At 43.1% G+C, this 23,449-nt stretch overlaps 1 protein-coding gene across 2 annotated transcripts in view; it reads right to left on the minus strand.

Annotated features, from left to right (window-relative positions):
* The window catches only part of MYO1D (myosin ID), a 297,886-nt gene that overhangs the window by 42,543 nt on the left and 231,894 nt on the right, over nucleotides 1–23,449 (minus strand). For both annotated transcript variants that reach the window (XM_068262768.1, XM_068262767.1), the window contains exons 12-17: nucleotides 22,569–22,639; nucleotides 20,231–20,305; nucleotides 9,453–9,585; nucleotides 6,362–6,528; nucleotides 2,915–3,122; nucleotides 1–65 (exon numbers count right to left, since the gene is read on the minus strand). In XM_068262768.1, coding sequence (XP_068118869.1) covers nucleotides 1–65; nucleotides 2,915–3,122; nucleotides 6,362–6,528; nucleotides 9,453–9,585; nucleotides 20,231–20,305; nucleotides 22,569–22,639 — 719 coding nt within the window. The remainder of the gene's footprint in view (nucleotides 66–2,914; nucleotides 3,123–6,361; nucleotides 6,529–9,452; nucleotides 9,586–20,230; nucleotides 20,306–22,568; nucleotides 22,640–23,449) is intronic.

Raw genomic sequence — 23,449 nt, forward strand, 5'->3', positions numbered from 1 at the left:
CGCATTATTGTGAGAGCTGCTTTGGTTCTCTTATATCTCCAGCGGGCCAGTGTTCCCCTCCACATCTACAAGGTGAAAGTGATGACAACAGAATGCTATTAGATTCTGAGGAAAGGTTTAATAGCAGCTGAATCACAGATTGTCAGAATCACAGATTGTCAGAATTAGGCATAAAGTGGTATGGAACTCAGCATTTCTTCTTTGTGCTGATTATTTACAGCATAAAACCTACTACCAGAAAAGAACAGCTTTCAAAAAGCTAAACAAGGCACTTTCTTCTTAACTTGGCACCATATTTCCTAATCTGAGGAAGAGAAGTGATTGCATTATCTTGTTTATGTTTCCTTATCAGCCACTATTCATAAACATTCTTGGCAGTGCTTCAGCTGAATGTTTATCCGAAAGTGAAACGGGAGACAAATTCTCACAGATACTTAATAATATATAAATACAGCAGCTATGCATTAAAATACAATGGCAGCTTTCAGAGCAGATAAACTGTACCTTGGGAACTTGTGATGTGTAAATGGAGGATAATACTTGTGCACAAAAGCAAATATAACTTCATAGGTAATAACAAGTAGGACAACATTTTTATTGAATATATATATATATATATATATATATATATATATATATATATATATATGTATATATATATATATATATATATATATATATATATATATATATATATATATATATATATATATATATATATATATATATATATATATTTGAATGCTGCTTTAAATTAAAAGTCTACCCCAAACCTTTTTTGTGGTTTTGGATAGAACAAGCATAGATCAGAACATCTAATAAGTTTTAATTGCTGTCTGCCCATCCACCTCACTTCCTGTTCCAGAATATGAACTCTGACAGCTGTCACCAGCATGGCTGACACACTGCAGGATTTATATCCACCTTCTGTTTTACTGATATCTACAGTCAAAACCACCTCAGATCTTAACCCTGCACCAAATGAAACAGCCACTAAATAAGTGGAAAATGAATTATGAGAGAAAAAAAAAATCAATACATGGATAAACTGGAGCCCAATCTGGTGTAGTAGGTTAGTAGCAATAGGATGAACAATGTAAAGACTTACAGATGGATACTCACAAAAAAAGGTTTCACAAACAAGCAACCACTATATCAACATGTGGGGAAGGGCCTTAGCCTTGAATTCAGGCAGGGGTCGCTCTCCAAAAAGAGAGGATTCATTTAAAAACATAAAAAATAAATCAGGGTGACCAGTGGTGATGTTAGAGGCGTCCAAAATGTATAAAATATTTAAAAACCATTTAAAAGGTAAGAGTTGGTCTTACCTTATAGAGGTCTTCTTGCAATAATTTAAATATAAAGCGTTTTGCGGTACAAGGCCGCTTCTTCAGATCAATAGAATGCACCTTGCAGTAGACAGCACGCGTGCCTTTCCTAAATAAAGGAGTGGAATACTCCCATCGAGGCACAGCAATAAAATTCTGACAGATGTTCTGACCTCTCTCTCTGACACTATCCAAAACTATTTTTTTTTTGCCTGGCTTCCATTTTAAGAGCATGTTGGTTTACCATCAGATTCTATACACGTTTCCAAATACCAGAATTGGCTTATAAAAACAGAAGGCACTTACAGGTTGGAACTTCCATAAAGCAAGACCTGTAATGCATCAGGACAGAGGGTGAAGACATGCAACTCATTTATTTTTGCTTAAGTCTAGTGTACGTCTAGAACTACTATTCATTCATACCATCTCCAGTGTCGGACAGGGCCGGCGGGAGCTCAGGTTTCTGCCCGGTGGGCCTCTTGCCCCAGGGGCCATAGTGATGAAGAGGATGGTACAGCGCAGGGAGGGGGGCAGTGGGTAAAGAGCGGCCCCTTCCTCACCTAGGCCCCCCCCTTCCCCGCTTCCCCCTCCAGAATGTAGCAGCCAGCCAGTGGCAGCAGTGAACGGCTTACAGAGAGTCAGATAGCTCTGCGTGCAGCTGGTCTGGTCTCATCTGCTGCACTGTCCAATCACGCTTTCACTGTACTTCCTGTGAGAGCGTGATTGAACAGTGCAGAAGACCAGACCAGCAGCGGCACGCAGAGCTCTGTGACTCGCCCAGGTGAGGGAGGGGGGAAGGCGGGGGAGGCTTTCACCCTCCTTGCTGCTTTGTGCCCAGTGCCCCCTTTCCAGGCTGGGGGCACCTGTAGACCTGGCTGGCTACCAATAGTGGGGGACATTTATAGACATGCCTACCTAAACTGGGGACATCTATAGACCTGGCTACCTATTCTGGGGGCACCTATGGACCGGCCTACCTAAACTGGGGACACCCAGGCTGAAGCTTTCCTGGTGGGCTCTTAGTGTCCCAGTCCTACCCTGACCATCTCTGTAGTTAGTAATTTTACAGCTATTTAATCCAACTTGAAGATATCAGTTTAGTCTTCATCATTACTCGGCATGTATTTTGTAGGCTGGCTGAGAAATGCATTAAAGGATACTGAATGGCCTTGCCCATTGTCCAAAGGGATGTAATATGGATATTGGACACACAGAAAGTGATAACCTGTAATTTCCTCCTGCTTTGAGAAAGTAGCTGTACTGTACTTGGCAAAGCATTTTCAGTAGGGAGGTTTTTAGGAACCTTTAGGCCTACGATAATACATTCTGGTGTTTCTGGATACCTCATAATGCATTCTTCCAGCAAGACCCCTGATTGTATGCAAACAACTGAATGTGGACTAGTCCTTTCTCCACAAATCTTTTACAAATCATCTTCCACTTGCCTCTGCGTTGTGCAGTAAGTGAAGAAGCAAATTGGTGAATGTTTTAGTGATGCTGTGTTGCCACAAAAGTTACATAAATAATTTAAACAGAACACTCTACTAATTTTTACATGATGGGAAATTCCCATGACCCGGGCTCACCTTCTGCAGGAAGAGGATAATCATAATTAGCATCTCGCTCCTCTTCTCCTCCAGGGAGAACAAAGTGCGTGGTGTACGAATGAATATTTTGGTTTTGCCATAGGCAGCATCGTGGTTAAAGCGGCACTCCTCCAGGAGTTTCTGCACTGCCACTTTGTCTGAAGGAAAGTCATGGTTAGGCCAAGTCTGCTGAGAGATCATCTTGTACCTGGAACAGCAGACAAGTATTGAGAGCAGAAACTGAGGGACGATGGTAATAAAGAAACATCACCCGACAAAAACACAAAACTTTATTACATTTTTACAAGACGAAGTAGCAATACAGCAGGATAGACATTATCTGTGTTTTTACCATAAACTTATCAGTATTTAAACAGATATCATTACTGTATTTTTTGAACCATAAGATGCACTTTTAGTTTTTCTCCCCCAAAAGTAGGGAGTAAAAGGGAGTGCGTTTTATGGTCCGAAGGCTAACTTTTGCCGGATGTCCCCCCCCCCCATCACAAATCCCTGAGGCGGCCTCCGCTAATGCCTGACACCAGCCTCTGATCTCCCCGCCTCCATGTTTTCTGTGCATCCGAGCTGATCTCTACGCAGCACTCCCAAGCAGCTCTAGGTTATGTACGCATCGCCATCATCTGGCTGCTGCTGCTGGGGGTGATCCTGTTGATACAGATTTGGCAGCAGGCTCGCCTCAGGCAACAAAGGCAGCGTCGGGTGTAGGGAGCCCTGGCAATCCTGGGAGCCCAAAGTGCTGTTTGCTGGCGAGTATGGCCGGCAGTGGAGGGGGAGTCAGCTATTGTGACAGTGCTGCGGCTGTTACACGCGGCTCACAAACCGGATGTAGTCCCGGAATGTGAGTTGCGTGTAACTGCTGCAGCGCTGTTACAATAGCTGACTCCCCCTCCACTGCCGGCCATACTCGCCAGCAAACCGCTCTTTGGGCTCCCAGGAGTGCACTCAGCTACCCCACAGCCAATGCTGCCTTTGTTACCCAATGTGAGCCTGCAGCCAAACACATGGCTCATCAGGATCGCCCCAAGCAGTAGCAGCCAACGGTGGTGCATACATAATCTGGAGCCGCTCGTGAGAGCTTGGGAGTGCACCTATGCCCTATGCCTGACTACCTATACTGGCTGCACCTATGCCTGGCTACCTATATTACAGGCACCTATGCTTGGCTACCTATACTGCAGGCACCTATGCCTGGCTACCTATACTGGCTGAACTTATGCCTGGCTACCTGTGCTGAAGGCACCTATGCCTGGCTACCTATACTGAGGGCACCTATGCCTGTCTACCTATAATACAGGAACCTATGCCTGGCTACCTATACTGCAGGCACCAATGCTTGGCTATTTATACTGGGATGCACCTATTCCTGGCTACCTATACTGTGGGGAACTATGCCTGGCTTCCTTTTAGCTTCAGGCAGCAAAAAGTTGAGAACCAGCCCTGCAACTCCTGCTCCACAAGATGCCCCTGCACCACAGACGCACCAGGGTTAATATATTGTTATTCCCCTGGTTTTTGTAGTCCAAACCCAGGTGTGTTATGGACAGGTGCGTCTTATAGTCCAAAAAATAAAATGGGTAAATAAGGAGTATCAAAAAATAGTTCAGAAAGGCCTATGCTGGTCAATTGCTGAAGAAGAGTATCAGGCAGACTTTTTGTTTTGTAAAATTAAAAATACATGTGTGCTAGCTGTACATTGCTACTGTCTAATGCAAGCTAGGAACATAGGAAATAAGTAATTTATAACACATTTTATTCTGGGACAAATGTACAACCAATACAAATGTATTTTGAATTTTACAATTTTTTTGCGAGTGATCCTTTAAAGTAAACCTGAGACGAGGGGGGGGGGGGGGGGATTATACATACCTGGGGCTTCCTCCATCCCCCTCCAGGCTTATTCGCTCTCTCATTGTCCTCCTCCGCCTCCTGAATCTCCTGCAATTGACCCTGGAAAGACCTCCGGGGGCGTACTGCGCATGCGCCACAACCGCCCCCCCCCCCCCACCCATCGCTCTCAGCCAGGAGTGTTCTTTGCCTATGTAGTACTACTGCACACTGTGCCTGCGACCACTGGCCCCGACTGGAGGACTTATCCAGGAGGCAGAGGACGACACCAAGGGAGAGGATAAGCCTGGAGGGGTCTGGAGGAAGCCCCAGGTATGTATAATCCTCCCCCCCTTTCCGAAAAGCATTTGTACTTCGCATAACGGTGGCCGCAAATGATCTAATATTTTTCGTTTAATCTTACCATTTGTATCTAATATAAAGGTACTTTCTAAAGTATTCATTCAACATATTCAGGCAGTTTACCCTTCTACTAGATATATTTGGCAAGGTTGGACAAAAAAAAAAAAGGATTGGAACATTAGTGGCCATCATAAGATAAGTGAAGACAACTGGGAATTGATTCAATAACATATTAAAAGGACGTGATATTATGAGAGTTAATTTGTAGAAAGTAGAAAAAAAAGCCAGACTTTCATTTAGTCAAGTAAACCAGTTCTGTCTCCACACACAGAAACTAGTGGGGAGCAGGAAGAAAGCCGCCTAGTGCGCTGATGGCACTGAAGTTAGGTGCTAGCTGCCTCATTCAGTAACAGAACAAGCAAATAACCACCCTCTCCCCAGTCACTGAGTACAGTGGTCTTTTGCCAAATACCCATGTTGTATAGCAACAGTTCAGTCCCTATTCAATCGTATGCAACTCTTAGCGACACCATGGACCACAGCATACCAGGCCCCTCTACTGCCTCTTGAAGCTTGTTTGTTGCTTCCATGATACTATATAGCCATCTCATTCTCTGCCGTCCCCTCCTTTTGACGTTATTTTTCCCAGCATCAGGGTCTTCTACAAGTCCTGCCTTATCATTGTGTGCCCAAAGTATTTCAGCAGATCCAAGCGAAGCAGGCACCACCTTCAGTAATTTAGTAGCCCTTTATTGGAAAAGTCATTAAAAAAAAGTCATAAAAAAATGACAAGTCATCGATAAAAATGGCTGTAACGGCTGACAGCCCGCTGGTTCAAGCTCGGTAGCTCTTTCTCAAAGCCAGAAGCCATATATGGCTTCCGGCTTTGAGAAAGAGCTACTGAGCTTGAAACAGCGGGCTGTCAGCCGCTACAGCCATTTTTATCGATGACTTGTCATTTTTTTATGACTTTTTTTAATGACTTTTCCAATAAAGAGCTACTAAATTACTGAAGGTGGTGCCTGCTTCGCTTGGATCTGCATCTTTTGATCATTGGTACAGTGGTCTTAAAGCTATGGCACACCCCATATCCTTTTGCATGGGTGCTCCTCCATTTGTTGTTTTTGCTGCAAAGTATTTCAGCTTCATCTTCAGCACTGCTTCTTCATGTGGATGTCACAAGTGCATTCATATGCTGCTGATCATACAAGTACAGTTCCGAAAAGAAGTTGCCCTTACCTGTGGAGAAAACGGTCATACACCTGCCGAAATGCGAAACCAGCTCGCCGGACACGAACGTTTTCCAGTAGGCCCAAATATTCCACCTGGTGGCGGCAGCGCTCTTCATCGAACAAAGATGGTGACTTTTTTTCATTTGGCTTGACGCAGCGAACATAATAAGGCTCCTGAAGGGTCAGCAGACAGGGATACAAGATTAGATGGAGGAGGCACAAGACACCATGAAAATGAAAGTGACAAGACACCTAAAGCAGGGGTGGGGGTACCAAATGCATAAAAAATAGACCAATAAAGCAGTTGATCTTATAAACAGAATTTGGACCAGTCTATTGAAAAGAAGTCTTTTAAAGAGACACTGAAGTCTTGTAAAAATCATATTTTTATTTAAAAAATGTGTCTATCATCATAGCCCTACCTAAACTGCCACATCCCCGCCGCTGAAATCTAACTAAATCTCCCCTAACTCCCCCCTCCCTCTCCCACGCAAAATCCACAACATTCTTGGTTGTAGATTTTGCTGCTGTTGGAGGCAGAGCCTTCAGCTGCAGCTCTGCCTCCTTATGCGTCTATCAGCCGCGTATCCCCTCCTCTCCCCCGCCCCTCTCAGTGAAGGAAGACAGAGGGGCGGGCGGAGGCGGAGATACACGCTGATAGACACGCTGAGAGGCAGAGCTGTGGCTCATAGCCCTGCCTCTCATGGAAGCGCTGCCCGGATTGCCCCCCGGGGAGTTAGGGGGGATTTAGTTAGATTACAGTGGCGAGGATGCGGCGGGTTTAGGTAGGGCAATAATGTTAAACACATTTTTTTAAATAAAAACATGATTTTTACGAGACTTCAGAGTCTTTTTAAATTGAGCACATAAAATTGAAATGTTTCGCAGGTGCTTGCTTGCTTCCTCAGGTTGTGAAAAAAAAAAAAACAACGGTGGTACCTCAGAGCAGCTGATCCCTACACAACAAGAAAGGATTGTAGAAAATGCCATGAGAGGTATTATGGTATAAATTAACAGAGAGAATTCAAAAGCCATGAAACTGAAGAATAGAGATGGCCAATGAGATGTGAATGACTCTGACTTGCACTAACATTTGATACAGATTGTATGAAGCTTGGAACTGGGCCCAGTCAGATTCACTTCTTGCTAAATATGATTGGCCCAGGAACAATTTGCATTGATCTGCTTCCAACCGTGCCATATCAACATTCAGGTGTGTTACGTTTTCACACTATATGGTTTAGAGCGCAATAGAATAGTGCAGATTACTACCCTCTAAGAAAGTGTAAACAAGATATTATTAAAAAACAAAAAACCTCACACACCAACTCAGAATAAGCTTTGTTCAGGAGAAATAACAATTAGGCATGTTGATAAAATTAATGCAAAAATGACCTGCCAGTGGTTCCTGCATTCCTGAACTTTCTTTGTTGGAAATCCAAGTCTTAACTGAGCAGCTGTAGCATGGTAATCTGAGTTTCTGTCAGACCCGCTCAATGTACTGCTGGATTCTTGATCCACTCAAGGAACTGTAGGATGTTCAAGCTATTCTGATTACTGTAGGATGTTCAACCCATTCAGAGTACTGTAGGAAGCTCAGCTAATTCAGAGTACTGTAGGATGTTCAACCCATTCAGAGTACAGTAGGACACAGTTCCCCAACCCTGTCCTCAAGGCCCACCAACAGTACATGTTTTGCAGAAAACCACACACAATCACAGGTGGGGTAATTAGTGTCTCAGCAGAGTAGATTAACTACCTGTGTGGATTTCCACAAAATATGCACTGTTAATGGGCCTTGAGGACAGGGTTGGGGAACACTGCGTAGGATGCTCAACTTATTCAGAGTACTGTAGGATGCTCAACCTATTCTGAGCACTGTAGGATGTTCAACCCATTCAGAGTACTGTAGGATGCTCAACCTATTCAGACCACTGTAGGATGCTCAGCCTATTCTGAGTACTGTAGGATGTTCAACCCATTCAAAGTACTGTAGGATGCTCAACCTATTCAGACTACTGTAGGATGCTCAGCCTATTCTGAGTACTGTAGGATGCTCAACCCATTCAGAGTACTGTAGGATGCTCAACCTATTCAGACCACTGTAGGATGCTCAGCCTATTCTGAGTACTGTAGGATGTTCAACCCATTCAGAGTACTGTAGGATGCTCAACCTATTCAGACTACTGTAGGATGCTCAGCCTATTCTGAGTACTGTAGGATGCTCAACCTATTCAGACTACTGTAGGATGCTCAGCCTATTCTGAGTACTGTAGGATGTTCAACCTATTCAGACTACTGTAGGATGCTCAACCTATTCAGACTAGTGTAGGATGCTCAACCTATTCAGACTACTGTAGAATGCTCAACCTATTCAGACTACTGTAGGATGCTCAGCCTATTCTGAGTACTGTAGGATGTTCAACCTATTCAGACTACTGTAGGATGCTCAACCTATTCAGACTAGTGTAGGATGCTCAGCCTATTCAGACTACTGTAGGATGCTCAACCTATTCAGACTACTGTAGGATGCTCAGCCTATTCAGACTACTGTAGGATGCTCAGCCTATTCAGACTACTGTAGGATGCTCAACCTATTCTGAGTACTGTAGGATGTTCAGCCCATTCAAAATACAGTAGGATGCTCAACATATTCAGAGTACTGTTGAATGCTAGACTCACTCTGTGTACTGCAGGATGCTCAACTCATTCAGAGTACTGAAGGATGCTAGACCCGCTCAGAGTACTGTAGGATGGTCCACCCCACCCTGTGTACTGTACATAGCTAGACCCACTCAGTGTACTATAGGAGCTCCGCTATGTGTAGTAGCTGAATTTTTCTCTTCAGGGGTAGACCTGCTAGGATCATATGACCTTTATGCCTATTTAACATTACACAATTCTGTAATACTACAATTCTATAATTCCAAACCATTCTATTTGTGTATGTTTTGTATTGCTGCCTGACGTTCAGTTTTTACAACAGAATAAATGAAATGTAAGAATGACTGGTAACTAATCTCATTAATCAGGTGTTTATCCAGTGCTGCTTGAAGAGGCAGAGGACTTCCTAGAATTATGAGGCTCAGAGCTTGTACCTTGGATGCCAGGTTATCCACCAAGGCAATCATGGAATTCTTGAAAAGTGTGGCAGCTGTCAGGGGACGTTTGGTGACCTCCGTGATACTCAGTTTTCCTTCAGGCCACATGTTTTTCAACACGGGATTGGAGCTGAGGAACAGAAAGGCAAGGTCACAGGAATAATATAATAGATTGCACAGAACATAAAGATATAGCAGAGACCATAATGAGAAGCAAATCTGAATCCGATAAGCTGCTTTCTAGTAGCTGAATCCTCTAGTAGCACACGCTCTGGGTGTCATGGGGTCGTAAAGGCAAGACCCTGAGGGATCCGATTATTTGCATGACCCTCATTTCATACAGCGTGCTTGTGGTCTTTAATCAAAACGCTAGTCACACATAGGAACAATCAAACTGCAGAGGAATTATTGCTCCACATAAGCAACACAACAGATTTAACTGTATTGAAATCCCACAAAAATATAAAAACAATCTAAAGAACAAATGGAGCTGCAAATGGATATGTAGCAATTATTTTTATAGATTTATTGGTGATGCTGCAAATGGTTTTTAAAGTCTAAAGGCCCTGTTCACACGCCTGACATAAGTTGGCCGATATCGACCGCCTCAGCCGATACTCAGGCATGTGTACGGCAGGCGGCAACCCCCAACCCGCGAGGGTGGATCTCACCCCCAGCCCACCCCAATGTTTGCACCGATCAGGCCCAGATTTACATCACAGGAGCCTATAGGCACAGATGTCCTGGCACCCTAGATTCTTCCCTCTATGAACCTTCAATCTCCTGCCGTACCACACCGCAAGTGTGCTGGCTGTTCTAGCTGTCACTTCCCCCTTATTTCCCTTGCCCATCATAGGTAGCTACAGATGCCCCTAAGTATTGGGTAGCCAGACGTACCCTCAATAATATGTAACTAGAGATGACTCCACATATTAAGTAGTTAGCGAGAGTTATCTCAGTGTTAAGTAGCCAGAGGTGCCCCTGACTGAAGAGAGATCTTGTCAGTGGAATGCAGAGAGCAGGGTGAGTAACCTCTCATTACACTCTGCTTGGGACTCTTCATAGGGAGGGAGGGAGGCACCGGAGGAGGGGAGTGAGACGCTTCCATCACCAGGCGCTTGTAGGCACGTGCCTACACTGCTTTATGGTAAATACGGCCTTGGCGCCGATTACACATGCACCACTCGTCGCACCGTTTTGAGTTTTACATTGGGCCCCCTTAATCACTCAATTTACAATTACTATGGAGCACCAACATCTGACAAGGACAGATGCAGCATTGGACAGGTATAAGCTGGAGAGGGGGACAGTGTGCTAATGATTACCCCTAATCAAAGCACATATACAGGGGATCAGTACCAGAATATGGAGATGTGTCCTTTCAACCACTGTATCGCCTCTACCAATGTACAGGAGATACAGTGGTTGAAAGGTTACATGAAGTGACAGGTATATGACAGCTTCCATATTTATTTCCTTTTAAACAATACCAGTTGCCTGGCTATCCTGCTGAGCTTTCTGGCATCAGTAGTGTCTGAATCACACATGTGGCAAATCCAATCAAACATTTGATCTGCATGCTTATTCAGGGCCTATGGCCATACCTCCCAACTTTTTTAGATGAGAAAGTGGGACACTTAAGCCATGCCCCTGCCACACCCCTGACCACGCCCCAATCACAACCCTAGTCACACATACCATAACGATTTTATAAGAAAAATATTTTATTTTATAATTCAAACCACACTGGTCCTTTCTATCCTGGTTCATTTTCGTTCATGTTAACATTTTAAAATTAGTAACATTTCAATTTAAAGGATGGGAGTAAAGTTTAAAGTCAATCAAATACATTTTTTAGAAGATAAATATATATATTTACATAGAAAGCGGAACAAAGTCCTGAAAGAGGGACAAAGTCCTGAAAGAGGGACAAATGAGGAGGAAAGGGGGACAGAGGGTCAGGGCTCCCAAAGAGGGACTGTCCCTCCGAAAGAGGGACAGTTGGGAGCTATGCCTATGGCTAAAAGTATTAGAGGCAGATAGTCAGACAATTTGTATTGTATAAAAGGAAATACATCTGTAAGCCTTCATATCCCTCTCACTTCAGGTGTCCTTGAAGGATGGACCCTGCTGGGTACCCTGTTGTTCAGGGGCCTTGATGCAGCTGCATCCCCTATTGCTAAACATTGGCTTAGCAATAGGGGATGCAGAGGATGCACAGCAGACATCTTTATCTAAGAGAGCAGTGTTCACTGCACCCAAATCTGAAACTAGTTCTGAGACAAATGTCTATAGCCAGCAGAGGGGAAGACACTCCTAACCAAGAACATACAACTTGATGAATGTGTCTGGCCCCACGCCCCTGATGAGTCACGATTGATGAAACCGGTACGGCGTGGCTTAGACACGGAAAAGAGGACGGGAAGGACAGCGTGGCTGAATCACCCGGCGGCCTGGCATTGGTGGAAAGTGCGTGGTTTGACGAGCGGAGACGACGGGGATGTCCAGTCACTGCACAGCCTGGCGGCAATAGCAGGGGAGAGCCCGTGTTCAAATTACTCTAAGCGCTATATACTCTATGGGACAGGAGTGTATTTTAAGTTTACTTTACAATAAATGCTAGCAGGTTTTGCACTATATGAAGCGTTTTTATTGAGGTACATGCTGATTGGGAACGTGCAATCTTACGGAAGAGGATGATCCATGCTTATTGATCGTGAGGTGGGGGACGACCCGTCAATGGTCCCAAGGTGCTGATAGACCTAATTGAAGGTCTTAGTAATCGGTGAGTCACCCACAAAGGGTGAGGTGGTGGCTTCTCTATCTGACAGTGGTGGATTTATGAAGAAATAGAAGTTCCTTGATCAGGATTAAGTGCACAATGTGCAAACTATTTATCTTTATGCAAGATACTGGACTGTATATTAATAGTGGCTTTTGAGCGCCATCCTCTTTGATACACACAACTTGATGGTGACTGTAACCCTTATGAGAACTGATTACCGAACTCAATTTCTACAAGGCCAGTGTGAGAACCGTCTAGTGTCAGGTTTCCATGCAGTTAATAGAGGTTTACGACAGTGCTGCTGACGTCTGCATGTCGATTATATAATAAAAAAAACATGTTCTCCACAATAAGTTGTGACGAAGGCCTGCCACCATCTGTTAAATAATATAATAAGACTGCACAGCAGGGTTACTCTTGCAATCAGTGAAGATGCTGTACTCTATAGGTTAGCCAGGAAGCTACAAATATCAAATCAAAAGCCAGCTGGATTGTGCCAGTTTCTTATCCAGTTCCACTAGCTGAGTTTCTGAGAAATATGGGACTGGCTTCATCTGTATGTTCCTGACAGCAAGTGAGAAGGGATGACGTGTGCAGAGAACTTCATAAATATTCATGTAACTTCTCCTAATTTCTCCTACATGCAACAAGGCACAGCTGCCCAGACAGGTCAATGACTAGAATGGTTGCATCTTCATCCTACACTGGAGCTTTTTGTGTTTGAACTGTTTGCATCTAATTGAGCATCCTTGGGTTTAGACTGATATTGCTTAAAAGGAAATCAATATGGCAGACTCCATATACCTCTCACTTTAGTGGTCCTTTAAAAGATGACAGCACCACGGGCCTTCAGATTTTTCTGTTTTTCAGACCACCTGTTCAACATGGTTAGCACAGAACTCTTAATATGGCGATCTTAAAGTAGACCAGAGACGAAGCACCCTCATGTATTTCACCATATATATCAGAGGGGACATTAGAGAAAACACCTACCCTGCTCACTGTTTCATTCTTCACTGCTCAGCCTGCTTGTTATCAGCCCTGATAAAATCCCCGACTGAGCATTCAGTCTGGCATTGCTCAGGAATCATTATAGCTGAGTCTGTCTTCTCTGATTTCTTTTCAAGCCCAAGCCTTCCCCTTTCTGGCTCTGCTAGAATGACTCAGCTATAATGATTCCTGAGCAAAGCCAGACTGAATGCTCAGTCAGGGATTTTATCAGGGCTGATAACAGGCAGGCTGAGCAGTGAAGAATGAAACAGAGAGCAGGGTGGGTGTTTTCTCTAATGTTCCCACTGATGTATATGGTAAAATACATGAGGGTGCTTCGTCTCTGGTTCACTTTAAAGAGGCTGTATGATTTTACAGACCGGTGAATAAAGAATTGTTGATCTGTTAGCAGAATGTCACTTCTATATAATTAGACCTCAATGATTTTACTCCTACAGAAAGTCAAAAGAAGACTGTTCAGAGTCTATGCCTAGAAGTATTAGGGGCAGTGGATCAGCAGGACAGCCAGGCAATGTGCATTGTTTAAAAGGAAATAAATATATCAGCCTTTATATATCACACCATGGGTTCCCTTTAAATTCAAATTCACCAAGTCATCCCAAGGTGTATGGCAACTTTCAATTCCTCCCTGAACACAAAGAACCCAGTTCAAGATGCTGTGTTGCATGATCAGGATTATGTAGAAGCAAGAGGGCTTTTGGGAATGCAGTGTGAATGGCATATTAGAACATTAGTAGCACATATATGAATCTCATATTGTTCCCAGTACAGGAAGAGTTAGGAAACTTCAGTTATCTATGCAAAACAGCTTCTCTGAGCTCTCCGACTAATTTAGTCAAAGAGCAATGCTCTGTTTCATCAATTAAAATACAGAGTATAAATTTGTAAACTGTAAATATTAGTGAATGATGCAGTGTCATAGAAAAACAGCTATATATCTCAAAAAATATGAAACTTTTCTTTGCTACTAATGTGATTATTAATTATCTGTTCTACACATACAATTCACTATATCATAAGTTTTTTCTCACTTCAATGTCACTTTAAAAGGAAATAAATATGGCAGCCTCCATATCCCTCTCACTTCAGTTGCCCTTTAAATAAAGAAATCAGGGACGTAGCAATAGGGGTTGCAGAGGTAGCGACCGCATCGAGGCACTTGGGCCAGAGGGGCCCCATGGGGCCCTTCCTAAACCACCGTATAAATGGTTTATTGGTCCTGTGGTGGTAATAATCAATTCTATAGATGCTTTGAATGGTAGTAATCATTAACACACTGTTCCCCATCCCCTTCTTGCACCTCCAATACTGTAGATGACCTTTTCAGGTTTTGTTGCATTGAATCAAGTGTTACGTAAAGAGTGCTGGGGGTGGGGGGGGGGGGGGTGCGCCAATGTAAAACTCGCTAGCTCCGTAGCTACGCCACTGAAGGAAATATCTTTTTTGCATTGTTTCACTGGAATTTAAACCGGTACGCTTTCCTCATGCTATTGAACATTTGAATAGTTATGTAACCTGTGCTTTTACATGAGAAAAAAATGTGCTATTTCTGTAAACTGACCAGCAACCGGTTACCAACTCTGCTCTGCTATTTATAGCCAGATATATTTAAAAATAAACCAGCTGGGTTTACTATTTTTGGTATGCTATTGCCACTAAATACCACTCCCTTTCAGTGTCAAAGGAAAATGTAAGTTACATCAAAAACTGCACAATCCACGTTGTAAGCAATGGTGTACAAATGCCTATTTGTTAACACCAACTCTCCAAGGCACACAGAAACCATTCCAAGTCTCAAATCAGTAATCACCATCAATTTCCACATCTCCAAAACAATCTATTTATTAGAAAAATAATAGGACATGGTCCCACTACTAACTCCTATAATTCTGCTGATTTAGATAAACATTCCATGTAAAGGTAAGTAACCAGAAGATCAAACAGTGAGTGCACACCAATATTACTGCCTGATTTTAGACTCCATGAACTTCAAAGTGATGCGACATCCGGTAGAAGATAAGCAACATCATAGTATTCAAAGAGAGAAAAAGGAACCAGGAGCATATACATATAGCATATATATGTAGCATATAAAACTTGCAAAAACTTTACTTCAAAAAATCTTCTTAAAACATGGCAGTTGTAAAAAACAGAGCAATACTTATCACATCCAGCAGACACAATTGCAGCAAGGTGTATTTAGCCAATGGGAGGTGCAGGAGGATCACGGTCGATTATCGTTTCGCGCCCCCCCCCCCCCAATAGGGGCTTTATCAAGACCTTGTCACCCCCTCGCATTGCACTCTCCAAAGATATACTGATGGCTCCTCCCCCCTTCCCTGATTGCAGCCAATCGGTTTACCTGCTTGCAGGTGTCTCACCTGTATTCAATTCGGCCGTTCGCGCCGTTCTAAACACTTCCTGTGTGAATAAGCAACGTCATTTCCGCGTTCCAACGACGGCATCAAAAAGTATGCGTCAATTTCCGCATGCCGCGTTCCACCGACGTCATCAAAAAGTCTGCGTGAATTTCTGCGTGCCAGGGCAGACGGTGATTATCATACGCGTACGATCCTTTCCGCAATACAGAGTGAGACATCTTGTGGTCAAAAAACATATTGCCTCAATCCATCCCACTCTAATCAGAATAAACCGATCACCATACAGGAAGTACATCCTAGGTCTAACTTTGTATACAATCATGAATAGAGAAAAGAAACAATAAACAAGAAAATAACAAAGATAGAACAAGCAGGAACATATGCATATTATCTAAATACCCAATGGACACCTCAAGAGGATCTCACTACCAGGCCGATCTCACAGTCCAGCCCTTCGTGCTCATATATCACTGGTAGCCACTTACAATAACATTCAAAAAAGAAGGACACTGCTGTACCAGGTACTCTGTCTGGCAAGGTAGGCGCAAAAGTGCCCTCCTCCTTAGCCCTCCATCATGGTGCCCCATGGTACTTTTATAAAAATATGCCCATGTCAATACAGTCATTGAACCCCATAGGGCCATCAGCCTTTAATCTCATGATCCATCTGCTTTCTATCTGCATCAATTTCATATCCTTATCGATCCCTCCCCTGTCATTCTCTAAAACTTTATCAATTCCCCTAAATCTCAATACTTCTGGATCTGACCCATGTCATTCTCTAATGTGTTCTATCAATCTTTTTGCCCCTTTTCCATTAGTAATAGACTTATAATGTTCATGGAATCTCTCCCTCATTGGTCTGGTAGTCTTTCCGATGTATATGTAATTACAAGGACACAGAACCATGTACAACACCATCTCTGTTTTGCAAATGAAAAAATTGTTGATTTTATAACATTCTACAAGATGATAGAATTCACGGCCATTGCACAGTTGATGACAGTGGGAACAGGTACCACATCTGTAATTCCCAATCATCCTCGCTTTGTTAAGCCACGTTCTAGCCTGCGCTTCCTAAATTCACTTTTAACAAGGCGATCTCGAAGATTCCTACACCTCTTAAAGGGGAACTTCAGCCTAAACAAACATACTGTCATTAAGTTACATTAGTTATATTAGAATAGAGAGGTAATATACATTTTTACCCACCCTGTTTTAAAAGAACAGGCAAATGTTTGTGATTCATGGGGGCTGCCATCTTTGTCATGGGGGCAGCCATCTTTTTGGTTGAAAGGAGGTGACAGGGAGCATAAGACACAGTTCCAACTGCCCTGTGTCCTGATAACCCCTCCCAGCTGCGTGCGCTAGGCTTCAAATGTAAAAAAAAAAAATTGCACCAAAACAGCAGAATGAGAACAACAAGATCAGAAATCCCATCATGCTTTGCACAGCATCAGGGGAAAAATGCCCGGGCAGTTTTCTTCTGTGCAGCTAAAAATGAGGCTTGTATAAGAGAAACAAAGTTCTGATGCTGTGAAACTGTTAAAGAAACACCAAGCCTTTTCAGTGCTGCTGAGTAGATTTTTAGTCTGGAGGTTCACTTTAAATGAAATGCAAGGAAATTCTCTACATTTATCTTTTAATAAGGGATCAGTCCGTAACAAAGTCCAGTTCCTTCTAATGGAGCCCGCTATTTGTTCACTCAGTGGAGAGTGTGTGAAATGCATGAAGAAACCCTCCCTCTTCTTTTTCCTACTAGGTTGTAGGTGGGATTTTCTATGTACATTATCTGCTGGTGCTAGGGCTGCTCATAGGACCTTGTGATCATATCCCCTTCTCATGAAGCGATTACACACTTCCAACATTTGCATTTTCCCTTTTTCCTCCTCCATGTTTTTCCTTTTCATGTGTATCATTTGACTATATGGAAGACTCTCTTTCAATTTTTTGGGATGAAAACTGCGACCATGAAATACCATATCACAAGCATTTTCCTTCCTAAATGTGGTGGTGACAAGTCTGTGATCCTTAATTGAAATGTTTAAATCCAAAAAATCCGGCGAATGGCCTCCCCATTTTGTGGTCAATTGAAGATTCACTTCATTAGAGTTCAGTTGATGTACCCATTGTTCGAATTGATCTTGGGTTCCCCCCCCAGATGATTAGAATATCATCAATATATCCGGCCCAGAGGCGGACCAAGGATGCAACTCCCTCCCTCCCGGAAAATACCTGATCAAGCTCCCACCTTCCCATGAAGAGGTTGGCAAATGTCGGGCCACAGGGGTCCCCATTGCCGTGCCAACCTCCTGATGGTACCAGCGGCCTGTCGAAGAGGAAGGAGTTGCCCGTTAGCACAGTCTCCAGGCCAGACAGTATGAATTCAGTTTCCTCTGGGATTTCCTGTGATAATGGCAAAAAAAACTCTACTGCCCTGAGGCCGTCCCTATGACTGATCCGGCTGTACAGCGAGGTCACATCAATACTGGCTAGTGACAAGTCATCACTCCACTCAAAGTCCATTAGTTTGTTAATCACATGTGTAGAATCAAGTATAAAAGAGGGAAGGGCCTCCACTAGTGGACGTAATATGTAATCCAAGAATTGTGACAAAAACTCAAATACTGAGCCTATTGCTGAGCATATGGGTCTCCCCGGGGGACAGGTCATGCTTTTATGGATTTTAGGTATACAATACCAGATGGGTTTCCTCGGGTTTACAGGGATAAGTCTGTTGGCAGAGGAGCGACTCATCACTCCCTGCTCTACAGCTACTCTTAGAATAGACTTCAATTTTTTCATATAAGATTCCGTAGGGTCAGATCTCAAGGCTCTATAAGTGATTCCGTCCTCTAGTTGACTCATACACTCCTCAATATACATTTCAACTGGCCATAAGACGATATTGCCACCCTTATCTGAGGGTTTAATTACTACTACTTTCTGATTTTGCAACCATCTCAAGGACTCCTTTTCTCCTAAGGACAGATTGGACTCTGCTTTTGGGTAAATTTGTGCTTTCACCTCTCTTCTCACATTGTTATAGAAAATCTCCAATGACGAACCTGCCGGAATCTGTGGATTGAAACGGGACTTAGACCCTATATGCTGAGGAACCTTCAAGCCCTTGTGAGGTAACACCTCTTTACTTGGTACATTGGCATCGCACACTTCACTTCTATAGATGCTTTGAATGGTAGTAATCATTAACAAACTGTTTCCCATCCCCTTCTTGCACCTCCAATACTGTAGATGACCTTGGCAGGTTTTGTTGCACCGAATCAAGTGTAACGTAAAGAGTGCTTGGGGGGGGGGGGGGGGGGGGGTCGCCAATGTAAAACTCGCTAGCTCCGTAGCTACGCCACTGAAGGAAATATCTTTTTTGCATTGTTTCACTGGAATGTTAACCGGTATGCCTTCCTCATGCGATTGAACACGTGAATAGTTATGTAACCTGTGCTTTTACATGAGAAAAAATGTGCTATTTCTGTAAACTGACCAGCAACCGGTTACCAACTCTGCTCTGCTATTTATAGCCAGATATATTTAAAAATAACCCAGCTGGGTTTACTATTTTTGGTATGCTATTGCCACTAAATACCACTCCCTTTCAGTGTCAAAGGAAAATGTAAGTTACATCAAAAACTGGACAATCCATGTTGTAAGCAATGGTGTACAAATGCCCATTTGTTAGCACCAACTCTCCAAGGCACACAGAAACCATTCCAAGTCTCAAATCAGTAATCACCATCAATTTCCACATCTCCAAAACTATGTTAGAAAAATAATAGGACAAAGTCCCACTACTAACTCCTATAATTATGCTGATTTAGATAAACATTCTATGTAAAGGTGTACACTGTGTACATCATACATGCCAAACTCCAGCCCAAGGCCCAAATCTGGCCCTTGGAGCAATCAGATTTGGCCCTCAGGGGGTTTCTCCACTTTGCATTATGTTTGGCCCACTCTAGACCACCAGAAACGCTATATTGGAGATCAATCTATATGGAGAGGGGGAAAGCACTAGACACCAGGGAACTGTATATATAGAGAACTGTACAGGAGAGGGAAGGGGGCCACTAGACTCCAGGGAACTTTAAAGGGGAGGGGGCCACTAGACACCAGGGAACTGTATAGGGGAGGGAGGACCACTAAACACTAGTGAACTGTATAGATGAGTGAGGAGAACCACTAGACACCAGGGAACCCTATGGGGAAAGAGGGACCCACTAAACACCAGGAAACTGTATAGAAGGGGGAGGAGGACCATTAGACACCAGGGAACTGTATAGGAGAGGGAGGACCACTAGACACCAGGGAACCGTATAGGGACGGGGCGCATTAGACACCAGTGAACTGTATAGAGGATGGAGGGGGGCTATTAGACACCAGGGAAGTGTATAAGGGAGGGAGAAGGGGCACAAGACATTGAGGTTGGTCCGTGACTTAGTCCTAGAGCTCTATTTCGGCCCACTTTGTATTTGAGTTCGACACCCCTGGTGTACATAAAGCTTTCTTGTGTGATCTCGAGAGTCATCCATTAAAATATACAGAAGGACGCAGCCACATACACACAGCATGATTTGTCTCACCTGTTATACATCAGTCTCTTGAAATCTTGGAATAGTGTATCCTTATTCTTATCAATGAAACCCACCACAGAGTAACTGTCAGGGGAAAGCATATTGTAAGAAACAAGATAAAGAAACAAAACCATTCACAGTTACTATATAGGTTATCACATACAAACTAGAATAACAGCGGTCACATATAGCAGAAAATCAAATGGCAACGCTAGATTGTAAGACAACAGTGTAAAGCCGTGTACACACATTAGAGAACAGTTGTTTGAAACATCAAATGGATAACAGATTATCCCATTTCGCAGTCAAAGATGAAGCTAAATGGCGACAAGCGACCGATATTGGGTATTCTGCTCAATCAAACTGGCGAATCAATTCAGATAACTTATTGGGCAGATATCGTGCAGTTGGCCGGTGTGTACAAGTTGTTCAAATGACATTGTTCCAGAGTATGTGCGCATGTCGTGCCACTTTCGCATGCAGTTCTCGAATTACAGAATCGTTTTGAACATCAGTGTGTGTGAACAACATAGTTTATACTTGCAGTTTCATTTTGATGGGAATCGTTTGTGCGCGCCGACTTTTATCTAGCCTGTGTACAGATCTTTATGCGGATAGTGACAGTTCTTTTCAGATGCAGTATGTTCTATTAGGAAGGGGTTCACACTACGGGCTTGATTCACTAAACCGTGATAACTGTCTGATTTCACGGTTGCGCTAGCATTTTGCACTCATTATAACGTGCGTAATGTTTTTTGCATGCAATCGTGAATTTTCACACGCGAACGGATGCGTTTTTGCGTGCAAAAACTTGCCATTGCGCGTGAAAAACGTTACGCACGTTATAAGGGCACAAAACGCTAGCACGACCATGATATCTGTTATCATGGTTTAGTAAATCAAGCCCTATATGCATTCATATGCAAATTTTTGCATGCGTTTTTTTTTCTTTGGAACAGTTAATGAGTCAATGGAAATTTGCATGTGGTGTATGTGTTTATGCTGCAAGAAGTACGTTTTCTCACACATGTGAAAATGTGAATGCCAAAACGCGAATTTTAGACGCCGCGTGTTTTTATATTGACTTTCATTTGCTGTGCGGTGAACACATTTTCGCACAGTTGCAACACCCATGTGAATTTTAATAAATGTGAACCTTGCCTAAGGGCCCGTTTCCACTAAGTCAGAAAGTGCAGCATTTCCCTGCATTTGAGCCGGATGGGAAACGCTGGCTATTGGACATATAGCTTGCCATCAAATTGCATGCAGTGCAATTTGCATGCAGCAGTTTTCCGTAGCATGCATCCAAATATCTATAGCCATGCAATTCAGCTGTAGCTTTGCAGGAGCTCCATTCAGAAAGGACCTGGCACCCAGTGGACATAGGCACTTAGTCAATGTTTAGGCAGGATTTACACTTATTGTGGAAAACTCGTGTTCGTATGTGAACTTTCAAAATGTTTTTTTCAGAATGGCTAATGAAAGTCAATGCACATTCGCATGTGATGTGCGAATTTATGCTGCAAGAACAAGAAGCAGACACAAAGGTGCCTGGCTCTTCTACTGACCACATATGCCATTGTTCCGTTGTTATTGCCTGATGAAGTGGGATCAAACCTGCGAAACGCATTGCATTGTCCCTCGGAGTATGTAAATAAACTTGACAAACACATTGGCAATTTATCTTGGAGGAGACGAGTCCACCACTGCCTCCTCATGTTTTTAACTTTTTAGATACTTATATCCTTTTGGCGCCTCTGTATCCATACTGCGCTATCAAATCTACCCCTAGTGGAGGGGTGTTACCACCTTTTTTTCCCTCATCTACGGAGAGTGACTTCTTAATCCTGAGTGGGGTCAGCTCTAATCTCCCCACCTGCCTATACAGTGGTTGCCTTTGAGGTAACCCTGCTTTGTGAGTATAGCATATTACTCTATCATACTTCATTTCAACTACCAGTAGATACTACACTATATTTGGCTCTTGGTGTCCCTACTTTGTGTTATGCTGCAAGAACTACTTTTCCTACACGCATGCTAAACTGTAAATTCGGGAAAAAGTGCAGTTCTCCATTGACTTTCGTTAGATGTGTGCAAACAGGTTTTTGCACATTGGCAAACCATACGCACAATTTTTAATTGTGTGGCCTCTGCCTCAGTAAAACCCAAATGCAATACAAACACACTATGAGCAGAATACAGTCACATATTGCCTTTGCATTGCAGTCCATGTCACACTGACCTGTACGATTTTTATAAGATCAGCCAAATGTACCAACAGAGCAGTAAAGTTGAAGTAAATTACTAAATTGCGACTGAGCCCTGACTTCAGAGCCCTGATACTCACACTACATCTCCAGCATAGTGACGAATTCTGAAATCTCGGTCAAATTCCAGAACTTTATCTGAAGGAGTTACCTAAGTGGAAGGAGAAAGATTAGGAAGTTACAGGTTTTTAAGTACATTCCAGACAGGCTTTAAAACTCTAGCACTGGAAATAGTTACAAGGGATAAAGCCACCAGATCAAGGCTTTGGTTTTTTTTTTTACTAGCCTGTAAAATCCTTTTGCTGCCAGTATACTTTAGAACTCTAGATTCTCTTTAGGAATATTCTATAATAATACATAAGCCACTGTAATTCATTTGCAAATTCAGGATTCCAGCTCTTCCCTAAACTGCTAATACATGCCCTCAGTGCCAGTGGGTTCCTGAAGGCAGCTGGATTCTGACTAAAGCCTGATAGCTAACTCTCCCCCCCCCCCCCCCCTCCAGGAGAGTTGTATACCACTCTGTTGCTCTCTCTGCCTGCTTTATCTCTGTCTGCTTACATCTCCCAGTGTGGCTTGGGATTGCCACTTTGGGCACTTGTAAGTTACCTTTAGGCTCAACACACACCATACAATCTTGGTTGTTCAATCTTACCACTTTCATGTAGTATAAGAGCTTATCCAATCAATCATTCAAGGTATTTTCAATCTGTTGGCCCTTACACTACATAGATTTGGTAAATCTGTACAACCAAGATTGTATGGTGTGTGTTGAGCTTTAGCCACACTTGGGAATATCGCACGGTAGGTTAAGCTATGCTCATCAAATGAAATGGCAACATTTTTGAAGGAATTAATATCTTTGTGTCTTTTACTGTGACTTGTATTATATTAAATTCCTACTTCGGGCTTGTGGGGTTTCTTTGTGTGGATTTCACATAAACAATTTTTTGTATGATTA

Source organism: Hyperolius riggenbachi, chromosome 12 (assembly GCF_040937935.1).
Source record: "Hyperolius riggenbachi isolate aHypRig1 chromosome 12, aHypRig1.pri, whole genome shotgun sequence".
NCBI lineage: Eukaryota > Metazoa > Chordata > Amphibia > Anura > Hyperoliidae > Hyperolius > Hyperolius riggenbachi.